Source organism: Lissotriton helveticus, chromosome 8 (assembly GCF_964261635.1).
Source record: "Lissotriton helveticus chromosome 8, aLisHel1.1, whole genome shotgun sequence".
Classification (NCBI taxonomy): domain Eukaryota; kingdom Metazoa; phylum Chordata; class Amphibia; order Caudata; family Salamandridae; genus Lissotriton; species Lissotriton helveticus.
In genome coordinates this window covers 1,547,375,343-1,547,388,933 of record NC_136069.1, presented here as the reverse complement: position 1 = coordinate 1,547,388,933, position 13,591 = coordinate 1,547,375,343, and the positions used below count along the sequence as shown (strand labels likewise).

Genomic DNA, 13,591 nt, shown 5'->3' with positions numbered 1-13,591 from the left:
TGCTGGGGAGTGCTGGGGAGTGCAGGGGAGTGCAGAGGAGTGCTGGGGATTGCAGGCGGGTGCTGGGGAGTGCAGGGGAGTGCAGAGGAGTGCTGGGGAGTGCTGGGGAGTGCTGGGGAGTGCTGGGGAGTGCTGGGGAGTGCAGAGGAGTGCAGAGGAGTGCAGAGGAGTGCAGAGGAGTGCTGGGGAGTGCAGGCGGGTGCTGGGGAGTGCAGGGGAGTGCAGAGGAGTGCAGAGGAGTGCAGGGGAGTGCAGAGGAGGGCAAGGGAGTGCTGGGGAGGGCAAGGGAGTGCTGGGGAGTGCTGGGGAGTGCTGGGGAGGGCTGGGGAGGGCTGGGGAGGGCTGGGGAGTGCTGGGGAGGGCTGGGGAGGGCTGGGGAGGGCTGGGGAGTGCTGGGGAGTGCTGGGGAGTGCAGAGTGACTGCAGAGATTAAGCTAATGACAATGTAAATGACAATGCCATTTATTTATCTGTTTTCAAAACCAACACATAAATAGAAATGTTGTCATTTACAATGCCAATAGCTCTAACTTTTCCTAAGGCGAAACCATTGCATTGTAAATGCTTGTTTTTCTTGGTCCTCACTTGATGGATCGCCCGAAACATCTGATTCACAAACTAGTCAAAAAGTAGCACCTTTTCGGAAAGTTTCATGGCGATTCGTCAAACAGTGCCAAAGTTATTAGTAACATTTAAAAACGTTTTTCCTATGGAACAGCTGATCCAGATATATATTATGTATAAGACGTGTGTGTGTATATATATGTATATAACATAAATACTCGATTCCATAATCCATTTTTTCTATATTCTGTAATACTGCCATTTGTTAAATCCTGTCATGCAGAAGCGATGAGAGGAAGAGGCTTGTGTTGTACAAAAATGTTAATGAAATGATTAAAATAGTCTATTTCTCCTGAGACGCCCTTGGATTTCTTTTTTCCTGTGCTATGATTTGCTTTCGTTTACGCTGTATAAAGAAGCCAGCTCTCGCTTTCAGGCATGTAAATGTTTGACTTGGCTTTTGTTTATTTTTCAGGCGATTCAGAAATTGGCCAGCCAGTACCTGAAGAAGGATTGGCCCGGGATCAAGGCGGATGAAAGGAGTGATTATAGGTATTTAACAAACGCTGCTTTTTAATGCCTATTTTTAGACTAATTAGTCAAAGAGGGAACGTATGCGTGAGGGAGAGCCGCACTTTCCTAAGAAAGTCATTAATTGTGTTTTGCGAGAGCGCCGCCATCTGCACTGGCACCGGGCTATTTTAAGCAGTGCCTAGAGAGAGTCACAGCGACTATTCAGCTGTACCGACCTGGGAGTTGAAAGTTCGCTAAAGTGATAATTATTAAGGCAGCAGTGCACAATATAACCCTGGCCTCAGCATTTCCTTTAAAAAAGCATAAAAGCCCTGGATTTGAAACCTCATGGCTTTGTGGGTAGCATGTTACAAAATCGTTTTCTTGAAAGTGTTTTACTCATAGTTATTTTCCAAAACGAATGTATTTTACAAAAAATGTTTCCTCGGTTTTGCACAACATTTTGAACTATTTAACCATTGCATTATATGGCACAAAAGAAAACATAATTTTGCGTAAAGGAATTGATTTCAAATCAATGTCGTTTCATGTGTTAAATGTATTAGTTAGCACTGTATAACATTTTCGAAATATTTTAGGACATTTGTAAAAATCTGTAGTAACGTTTCCTTACATGTTAAAAGAGAATGGCAAATAAAAAAGCAATTCAAAGCAACCAAAGAATGTTAAAAGTTTAAAAAGGTTGCATAGAAATGATAGGTATTTGAAAGGCCATCTATGTTGTATAACACTACATCAAATAAAAATATGTCATAGGAAAGTTGTAATTTATAAAAATATATTAAAAAAAATAAAAGAATACATAGAAAAATAAGGATATTTTAAAAGACCTTTTTAAAAAATTATTCGAAAAACTTTTAGTAAAATAATTTGAACACATGGAACAGTGACCTTGATGACGGGGAGCACGCAATAATCTTAATTATAACCTACCTATTAAGTTGATTTCAGAGAGTAGCACAGTTCCTTGAGAAATCCGGATTTAAACCTTGCCCTTTAGCCCTGCTCATGTCCATCCATTTGTGATGTCAGTTTAGAACCGGCCTCTCTCCAGCCTTTGCACGTTAAAAAGCAAGTGCTTCAACATTTTTAGTTTACAGAGAATATATCTCACCATGTTACATTTGCATGGTTAAAAAAGATAATAAAAGGCCCTTTCGCTTCCTGACACTAGAGCCGGTATTGCTACGGGGAACATTGCAGTCAAAGTAGAATATGTGGTCCCTTGCCTTCTGCTATTCCTCTTTATGCGTATAGAAATGCTGTTTGCTATGTTATGTGCTGATACATTTTGTATGCAAGCTTTTATATAATTTGGTTGACAGTAATGTTTCCACTGCATTTTTCGGACTCGTTTCTGATTGGTAATTCTCGCCATCTCCCTGTTTCCCTAAATCCACACACTCTCCGCCCCACATCGGACGCCATCACCACCAAAGCCCTGAAATGCATCCTCCTCAATGTGCGCTCCCTTGACACCCTCTCGCCAAACATTACCTTCTTCACAGAAACCTGGACCAACACCTCCTCAGCCACCGACATAGTCACCGCCATCCCTGACGGATACAAGATCTAGAGGAATGACCGCCCCAACTGCCCAGGAGGAGGACTCTCCATCGCACACAAGAACTCCCTCCGACTCTCCACCTCCACCACCAGCGACTCCTTCTCCACCACTGAACACCTTCACTTCCTTATCCAGACCAGTCCTAGATCCACTCTTCGCAGCACCCTTGCCAACAGACCCCCCAGACCTTGCGCCTTGTTCGCCACAACTATCGCTGACCTCTTCTCACCCCACGCCATTGCCTCCATGGACTAAGCACTCATTGGAGACCTGAACTTCCAACTCAACAATCCCAGCGACCCCAACTCCGCCACCCTCTTGGGCAACCTTGTCAACATTGGATTGAAACAGCTAGTCACCACCCTCACCCACAAGGCAAAACACACCCTCAACTCCATCTTCGTAAGTGGGAACAACATACGCTTCAGCCACACCACGCAAACCCCATGGACAGATCACCACTGCGTTCACTTCCTAATCTACAAACCCACGCCGCCCAAACTTGCCCCATGCCCTCCACGAAGAAACTGGAGCATAGTCACTGAGGAACATCTCAACTCAACCCTCAAAAGCAAAGCCCCAACCACCTCGACTGACACCAACCTCATAGCCAAAGAACTCCACAAATGCTCACCAACTGCGCAGAGGAGCTCGCACCCCTACGCAACCCCGACAGACAACGCCCTAGGAAGGCCGCCTGGTTCACCACCGACCTCCTAGAATCAAGACACACCTGCAGACATCTCGAGAAGAACTGGAGAAACAGCAAAACCTTGCAAGATCACACCACCAAAAGACCGCCATGACGAAATACCACCACCGCATCTGATCCACCAAAAGGACCTTCATCCAGAACAAGATCCTTGCCAACTACAGTAACCCCAGGGAACTCTTCAGCATAATCCAGGAATTCACCAAACCCACCATCGAGACCACGGACATCACCGCCAACCAGGAGCTCTGCAACAAGAATGGTACCTACTTCCACCTGAAAATCAAGGGCCTCTACGACAACTTCAACAACCAGACTTCCCACGCTGAAACCACTCCCACCTCCTGCAACACCGGCCAGCCAACCATCACCTCCTGGACCCCAGTCAACTCCAAAGACACCGCATCGACCATAAAAGGCATCCACTCAGGAGCCCCCATAGAACCCTGCCCCCCACACATCTTCCACAGAGCCGCCATAATCGCTCTGGGAACTTTGACGCACTATCAACGCCATCTTCGAAACCAGCATTTTTCCCCGATGACTGGAAAAATGCCGCTCCCTGGTTGCAATACAATGAAAGTTCATAAAAAATCCTTCTAGATCATACACATTAATGACCTCTGTCAACATATATAGCTTTTCACACTTCCAGACTGCTGTCAACAGAAATATAATGCCACAATATCAGAAAATTATGCATGTTTCCGACACTGTATGGAAATGCCCATCACTTCACAGGCGAAACTAGTACAGTTTAAAAGAGGTGAAAATAATACTGATTGAGTCAATTAAAACTTTGACACTTTCACACTTTATGAGCACATCGTAAATTTCTCTTTCTCTAGGAGCATGTATGCTGTCTGGAAATCATTTTTAGAAGGTACGATGCAGGTGGCCCAGTCTCGCATCAACGTCTGTGAAAACTACAAAAATCTAATTTCAGAGCCTGCAAGGAATGTGAAACTTTATAAAGAGCAACAACTGAAAAGGGTAAGTCTTTCACTTTGAACTCATTGATCAACTCACCTTTTATTCAACTTACCTTTTATTTAAAATAAATATTTTGTATTAAATAGAATATTAGTCAAATTATAAGAGTACTAGATTTGAAATATTACGCTTTACCAGAACTTTGCATTTTGTTGCAGAGATTATGATGTTTGGAGAAATGCTTTATAATTTTTTTAATATTATTCCCAAATATATTTTCAAGATATGTTATAGTATTCATCTTATAGGTATAGAGCGCATCTCCGGTATCTTAATTGTACCAAATTTGAGGGTAGGCTTCATTTATTGAGTGGGTGTTGATCAGTGTGTAAGGATTCTGCCATGAACTTGTTGTTCATTCAGTACCTTGGTGTGTTTGTTGGTCCCAAGACACAAGGATATGAAAACCCTTAATTAATAAATGAATAACTAAAGTACATAAAAGAAAAATATATATATAAAATGAATACAAATGAGCAGACTACAAGGTATTGCACTATTTGGTTATTGTATCAGTAGGTATTGATGTATGTTAGGTGGTATAGTTCTGAGGAACATTCCATCTGTTGTGATAAATGGCCTGATAGTGGTTTGGATGTTTGTTGAGACATATTACAGGAGTTCCATAGTGATTTATTGTTTTTGATCATGCTTTAATATTTAAGGGCCGCAGCACTGAGGATATAACAGCCATGCCCACCAAGTGTGTATTAAGACTTTGTCAGCTGATATCAAGTTAATCAGTTTTATTTTAATGCCCAGCGAGATCATTAGATCAAGGAATAAGACAACCTTATTTTTCACCTTCGGTAAAATATACTCTGCATGAATTACTAAGCAAGTATTGTCCCAATTGACCATTTTAATTTGCATTTCCATTAATTGGTGTGTATGTCATATTATTTTTGTTACGTTTGGACCAAAAGTCTGGGAATATCTGTGGTGTGGGAGTAGATATTAACAGCACTGCCATTTTGTTTAGCGTAATTATGGTAGGTCTTCTTCCTCTTTTGTATCTGATACCCCAATATTCAATTTTGATTTCCTCAATAATAATGGCATTGCTTAATGTATTGTCTTGGTGCTTTCAAGCAACTTCTATCTTCATCCATGTGCCTCTCATGCGGTTTTGGTCTCCTGCGCAAAAAAAAAACTATCTGTATTTTCATTTTACAGCAATATTCTAGAAAAAAATCTTCTTCAAAGGATGATCCAAGTCCTTGGTGTTGAGCAATAATGTAAGCTTGTTCCTTTTAGCTTGTGGGTTCTAATCATCATTTTATGGTGGCTAACTGAAAGAGTTCTATTTTGAAGTTTCAAAAATATTGTGATTTGTATGCATTAAACAAATACTCAAGTTGCAAAATATTTAATTCACGAGCAAAAGAATACAAAAATCAACCATTTTCATTTTGAAGGGCAGGTAGTATTTTTTTCAAAATTTGTCTATCTTTAAAAGCCAAAACGGTATTCCAGACTCTCTTATTACTGTCTTTTTTTTTTTTTTACTTATTATGCATGCTCTCTTTTTGCCAGCACATATCCGTGCTTTAATTGAGATCACCCACTACCCAGACTAGAGTCAGTTTACTGTACTTTCCCTGCTCCCATGAATCATGCTTTGATGTCCTTATGTACCAGACCAATTTGTTAGTGCACTCTGTTCTAGTGGCATTGGTTGTATAAGAGAAGCTGGTAGCCTAACCAATAAGGTATTGGGGGACTTCAGGTGGATTAAGGTATTGCATTGCTTAATTAGTCTTGATATATGCTGAAATCTGGAATCTTGGCTCCTCCTTCGTTTAGAAAGCTGTAGTTCTTGTGTAGACATTGTGTGGCGATTACTATTCCTAAGTAAATGTGATAGAATTCTGTACCTGTCTCAGAAAAAAATTGCTAGAAGAGTTGGGACATCACAGGGAGGGCTTAGAGTACAGTATGGGTCTACAATATTTTAGCAGTTGCTAAACGCACTGTCTTACTTTGGATACGAAATAGTATTTTTATTTTTATTTTACAGGCTGTATTTGTTTAAGTCCTAGGTGAATAGTATACAGAGGTATGTAATATGATCAGACTTCCATTTGAAGTTGATCTAATCAAATAGGTGTTTTTGTCACAGGTTTGTCAGTGGTAGGATCTCCATTTTAAGGCTGAGTTTATATCTGGATGAGGAGCTAACTTGCTCTATATCAAGGAGAACGGGAAACCCGCAAGTATGTCTGGTTGCTCACTATCTGAAAAAAGTTGTTGACATATGCTGAGAGCTTGAGTGGAAGGGCTGATGCCATGAATGTTCTTGTTGACTCTGATTTCCTGCAGGAGTCATTCAAGAACCAGAACAAATATTAAGGGAGAAAGTGGGCATCCTTACCAGGTATCGAAAGCTAGTTGCAATTACGGTATATTTGCTAGTATTGCTGCCAATGGTTTGGCTTAGAATTGCTTGGTGTAGGAGATACATTCTTGCAGGGGCCAGGCATGCTTTGATGAAGGACATTATATGTGCCTTCTTGCACACATTTTTAGGATGCCTGAGAATAACAAACTTATTTTAGGATTTGACAAGCCTGCTTCTGAAATGTAGGATACGCTCCGTGGGTGTCTCACCTGCATTGTATGTTGGATGAAATGAATCTTCCAGAAGGTTAATGCCTCTAAAGTGAGAGTGAAATTCTTGGGTCAGGTCTCACTAGGGACACCCATCTTGCACACGAGCATGGGTGAGGTTCTGCCCATACTGGCACTGTGAAAAGTCTTTGCTGCTTCTTTGATAACGATCTTAAAATATCCAGACATATATTCAGTCATCAGATGATACTGTTGAGTAATTAAGCCATTCTTCAGGGTCTGCAACGATACCGTAAAGAAAATGTTCCTCCGGAAAGATAAAACAATTCTGGCCAATCGACGACATGCATGGACAGTAATAAACTCCTACAAGCACCTCAAGCCTATTTTTTTATCTAGATTTAAAAAGGAGCTTAATCCAGTATTGATTAGGAGGACACGACTCAAAGGACTGCTACCAACATGGAAAAGCAAAATTCAAAATGCAAATTGCTGCTTATGTGGATACCATAATGAATCCATAAGTCATTTGATTTGTGTATGCCCCATAGCCAAGGACTTAGGAAGAACACTCCTTAAACCAATTTTTAACTAACTAAATATTCGCACCTGTTGACAAGCCGTAATCCGCTGGATGGAGGGCATATCCAACATATTGACTTGCCGAGGGGTAAAATTTCCCTTACAAATAAGTAACCTCCTCCGAAAAGCGGTCCCTGAAAGACAAAGGGACAGTTTTAATAAACTTAAATAAAATTAATTTACCAGAAATGAATGTCCAATATTTAACTTAAATGTTGTAGATACACACAGAAACTATTTTATGGGAAATATAATTACTTTTTAACTTTTGTAAATTGAACATTTTATAAAGTGACAAAAAGCATATTTTATTTATCGCTCTTTATGGTTATGAAAAAAATAAATAAAGGACTTTTTGACAGGCATTGCTCCTTTTTCACCTCGGAGCTCCCGCAGGCAATGCAGGGATTAGCCCCAGGCTTGAATATGTTGGCACATATTACTTTGATCTTTCTGCTCACTCTCTTCCAAAGTTAGATCGTGTTCAGACTATGGCGGTATACCTGGTACAAAACCTCACGGCAGACTGCCTGTTATGAAGCATATCCTCTTTAAAGCCATTTGTCTTTCTCTTAAAGCGTTTTATTGGGTCTAACTCTGAATACTTGATTAGATACATTCCCAAATGATCCCTTCAGTCGGCATCTTCACTTTTATTTGCTGTGCCCCGATTCTCGTGAACTTGTTGTGGTGGCCATTCTTTATCTGCCTTTAAGCCTTCTATTTGGGACAAACGTCCTCTTGATATAAGCCTGATTGACAAACACACCAGCTTCAGGAAGGTTCTTAAGATCTTCCTGTTCTGTTAATTAGGTCGAAGCCAACCAGACAGTGCAGCTGTCTGGTTTGCTAAGGACATCTTGGGGACTTTCGGAAAGCTTGCCTCGGAAAGCATTCCGCCTATTGCTCATCAGGAGGCGTTGATTTGTAACTCACATTTTCTTGCTTTCTAATTGCTGGCTTTATTTGGTTTAGGCTGTCCAGCTTGCGTTCATCCCTTCTGTTTACCGAACCCTATTTGCTGTATTCTTCCACCAGTACTAGATTTCTGTAAACTGGCCTTTAAAACTTGTTCTTATTTTATCATAGACAGAGGTCAAATGTAAGGCTCTGTCTTCCAGGTAGCTTAGCATTTACCTTTCTTGCACTGACTTCATGGTGAGAGGCTTTATGTGGCTGTTTCCTGTTGGCTACTAGGGGTGTGCTTAAGGAAGACTGTATGATGTTGTTTTTTCTAGCATGCAGCAACATTTAAATGTCTGTAAATAAACTGTGCAGATATTTCAGAATATATCAGAATTTGGATAGAACATATGAAGCACATTTTGTGATAATTCTGAACTGTGGTGTAAACAAATATTTTAATTTGATCAAAATAAACCAATTCATTAGATGGTGACATTTCCACACATTATCGTTTGTCCGCTGTATACTTTTATAAGTAAAACTATGTGCCTGTGCAAATGTAATGGTCATTTCAATTGAGGATGTGTGGTCTGCAATGCCAGTACGCTACCACTCTATGCACACTCCACTTTACCCTACACCACTCCACAATGCGTCACCACACTCTATTCGTCACTACTCCATGCCACTTCAGTCTTTGCCACTCTACGCCACTCCACTCGGGCACCAATCTATTCCACTGCACTGTACTCTAACCACTGCACTCTGCAACTCAGCACTATACGCCACTATACTCTACAACTCACTGCGCCACTGCACTTTAAGCTAATTGCACTCTAGCTAACTGCACTCTATGCTAATGTGCTCTGCTTTACTGCACTCCATGCCAATGCACTCTATGCTACTCTACTATACACCACTGCACTCTGACAGTGTGCTTCGCACCACTGCACTCTCTGGCCCACACTCCACCCCACTCTGCCATTGTGCCACGCTACATCACTTCACGCTATTGCATTCTACACCACTCTACTCAGCAACACTGCACTCTCCGACCATTGAACTCAACGTCACTTTACTCTTCACTGCTGCACTCTGTTACTGCTTTTTTCTCTGCATCACTTTACTCCACTCTATGCAAATGCACTGGATTCCACTGCTCTCTGCGCCAATCTATTCTGCATCATTCCACTGTACACCAATCCACTTTAAGCCACTCTGCTCCACTGCCCTCTGACAATGCACTCTGACACTCTGCGCCATTCCACTCTATACGCCACTCCATGCAACCCCACTCTGTCACTACAATATACCTTGCATCACTCTACTCTACACCATTGCACTCTATGCCGCTGCACTGTGTGCGTTTGCACTCTACACCACTTTACTCAAAGCCAATGCACTCTACATCACTGCACTACACCAATCTACTCTGCATCCCTGCACTCTATGCTACTCTACACCATTGCACTTTACGTCATTTTACTCTGACCCAGTCCACACCACCGTACTCTACAACACTTTTCTCTTCAGCACTGCACTGTCTTCCACTGGACTCTGAGCCACTCTGCACCGCTCCATACCACCGCACTCTGCACCTTTCTACTCTGCCACTGCACTCTACGCCAGTCCACTCTACACCCGTCTACTCTATGCCAGAGCACTCTACTATGCACCTCTGTATTCTTCGCCACTGCACTGTACACCACTCCATTCTAGGCCAGGCCACGCCACTCCACGGCCCTCTATGCCAATGCACTCTACACCACTTTACTCAGAACCAATGAACTCTACGCCACTGCACTCTGCACTCTACACCAACTACTCTGCGCCACTGCACTTCTACTATACTTTACTCTGAAACACTCTAGGCCACTGCATGCTACACCACTCTGCACCATTGCGCTCTACCCCACTGCACTCTTCACTTCTGCAATCGACAGCACTCCACTCTACACTACTCTACTCTGCAAGATTGCACTCTGTGCCACTGAAGTCAACACCACTCTACTCTTCTGCAGTCCTCGTCACTATACTCTGCATCACTTTACTCTACTTCACTCTAATCTATTTTGCACAGATGCACTCCATGCCACAGCACACTACTCTGCTGCACCTGCACCACTGCACTCCACTCCTCTCTACTCTGTGCCACTCTATTCTGCGCCATTGCACTCTACTCCACTGCAATTTACTCTACTCCACTGCAATTTACTCTACACCACTCTATGCCACTGCACTGTACACCACTTTACTCAAAACCAATGCACTCTACATCACTGCACTCTAGTCCACTCCGCAACGCTCAACGATACTCCACTCTGACACTCTACTCCACTCTATGCCATGCCACTCTACGACACTCTACACAACTCCCTCTATGCTACTTCACTCCACTCTACGCTATGACACACTACTCCACTCCACTCCAATACTCCATTGTATGCCACTCCACTCTGGCACTCTATGCCACTACATTCTATGCCACTAGACTCTGCAACACTCTACTCCACTCTATGCTATCCCATTTGCCTACAGTACTCCACTCTGCCACTCCACTCTAAATCAGTCTACTTCTGTCTACGCCCCTCTGCTCTACAACACTACCCAGCACCCCCTACGCCGCTTCACTCGGTTCTACACCACTCTACGGCACTCTATTCCACTCCACTCTGATATGTTATGGTACTCAACTGTACTCCACTCTGCTCTACTCCACTATGCCCTTTCACTCCACAACATTCTACTCCCTCCACGACACTCCACCCCAATGTACTCTACGTCACTCCATGACACTCTACTTAACTCCATGCTGCTCCACTCTACTCAATTCCACTTCACGCCATTCTCCTTTACACCTCTAACGTTTAACCATGCTAAACAGCAGCTGCGCTGGTGTACAACATTGCTAAAACATATTGCCAAAGCCGCTAGCTCTTGCATAGGCGAGACCTATTGTCTTTGCCAGTGCCTGTTTTATGCCTGTCTTTTGTTCCAAGATGCCTCTGGTTGTACGTTTGTGCATTATAAGTTTTAAATTCATTAAGTTTCTTTAAAGGGCACGTGTTATCATGGACTATTCCTGCATTCCTTGGGAGCTCTCCTGATATTTCTCCAGACTAAATGGTGAAAAACAAGAATCTAAAAAAATCCCTTACAGGGACAAATTTTGGTATAATAGTGTTGACGTCTTGAAATTTGCACATTCATTATTTCATGATTACCCAGTGAACCACCTAGTGTAACTTTTCTGTTGTGCTTGTTTGTGCTCCGAATAGTAGGGGAAGACAAAGGGAGTTTGCTTCTTCATAGGCAGGTCTTTGAATTCATCGGCAGCGGCATGCACCATTTGATATTGGTGTCCTGTAGGCCATGAGACCCTCAACATCATTTGAACATGGATTTCATGCTCAATGAGAGCCAAGCACCTTCATCTTAGTGGGTGAACTCTATTGCTGGTATATGTGAGTATCTTTGTTGCTCGAATGAAGCATCCGGTACCTAAAGCGCCTGGATACCCCATCGGGTGATTAGCCGTGCTTTATAGATCCTGATCAATTGATTGAGGTTCGGAAGCTTGGCCCTGCTCAGGATGAAGGAGTCATTGTAGTTACAAAATAAGTAAATGCAAGCCCACCTTTCAAGCAAACTCCTAAGCACTGCAGCCCATCCAGTGACATCAACTTTTTATATTTCGCCAAACACCTATTTACATGTCCTTTACATGCATGGTAACTTTACTCACTTTACAATTAATCTGACCACCCTGTTCTTTATGGCCTTAAAGCCCAGGCTTAAACGTGACCGTAGCTGCCCAGGCTGGTAAATTAGACCTTTTTACATTAACATTTTTTACATTTAGTTTTACATTTAGAGAAATCTGTGGAGTTCACTTTGGCATTAAGGCTGACTGTATTGGTTAACACGCTGTTACAGTTTTAGCTTTTTGTTAAAATCTGTGCTGATATCTGGATTTAACACTAACAATGTGTGAAATGACAGGTTCACAAGTTTTACGGATTTGGAGATGTCTAAACAAACAGGTGGAGAATCACAGAAAAAAAGCTTGGTAGAGCAACAACAACAAAAAAACAACCCAACCATTGCTGGATAGTTCAATCCGAAGTCGAAGGTGCGTTAAGTTGACAAACTTTTGAATTTCGTTGACCTTGCAAAGGTTTCGATTTTGCACAATTCCATGGGCTGAATTTTAATTCCATCACTTCTAAAACACAGATACCGCTCTATCAATTCATTTACAGCGTAAAACATGTTAGATCGTGTATCATTCGGAGAATATTGCATATTCCAAACTGAGAATGTATCTGCGATTTAACAATGTGATTTTTCCCAACTGAAGAACATTGTTGCTATTAGGGGTTGTAACATTATTTGGTACAGTTCAGCACACTGGATTCAGTGTGCGCCATGCTCCTGAAAAGAACTGCACTTCTCTCTTTAATGGACAGCTTTTGAAAACTATGGGCATTATTCACAAAGATAATCTTGACTTTTGGTGTAAGTTTACTATTTTTTCTTCTTCTTGCTATTCACAAACGAGTGCAGTTTCTTTGCAACCGTGGATAACTCCACACATAAAAGGATAGGACAGTCTCTGCAGTCGTAAAAATTCACGTAAAAATAGTCTTGTAGTTTGGGAATAGGGCTCCTGGTTATATTAATCTATTTTACATTTCCGACTGTATTTATTAATATTTATTTTTGGTCCATTTTATTGGTATTTATCCATATTTATTTTGTTTTGCGAACAAATGGGGTCGTAAAATGGTATATTTCCACATTTAACAGTAAAATATGTACTCCTATTTTGACGTCTGTGACTTTTTAGCAAATTAGGCCGCCAAATAGAACATACACTGCACCTGGAAGCAAATATTAGCAGTTATATACAAAGATATGTTAACCTGAATTTAAGGGAATCTCATCCTGTTTTGAAATCTCCAGTATCTGTATCTGCTTAGCAATTGGTCTGGGATTCATGAAGGACAACAAGGAGTCGAGCCCAATTTTCTGTATTTTCCACTTTTAAAAATAAATACAGAAATGAGATAGATTGTTTTCTGTCTGTGTTTATCTGTAAAAACGGAAACAACGGAAAACTGGAAGCCTTATTTTTGAATAGCATGAAAATAGTAAACTTA

The 13,591-nt window shown here is 41.7% G+C and overlaps 1 protein-coding gene across 7 annotated transcripts in view; it reads left to right on the top strand.

Moving 5' to 3' along the window:
* FCHSD2 (FCH and double SH3 domains 2) overlaps positions 1–13,591 on the top strand; it is a 502,468-nt gene that overhangs the window by 239,343 nt on the left and 249,534 nt on the right. For all 7 annotated transcript variants that reach the window (XM_078658542.1, XM_078658546.1, XM_078658544.1 and 4 more), the window contains 2 exons: positions 1,040–1,116; positions 4,226–4,370. In XM_078658542.1, the coding sequence (XP_078514668.1) occupies positions 1,040–1,116; positions 4,226–4,370 (222 nt within the window). The remainder of the gene's footprint in view (positions 1–1,039; positions 1,117–4,225; positions 4,371–13,591) is intronic.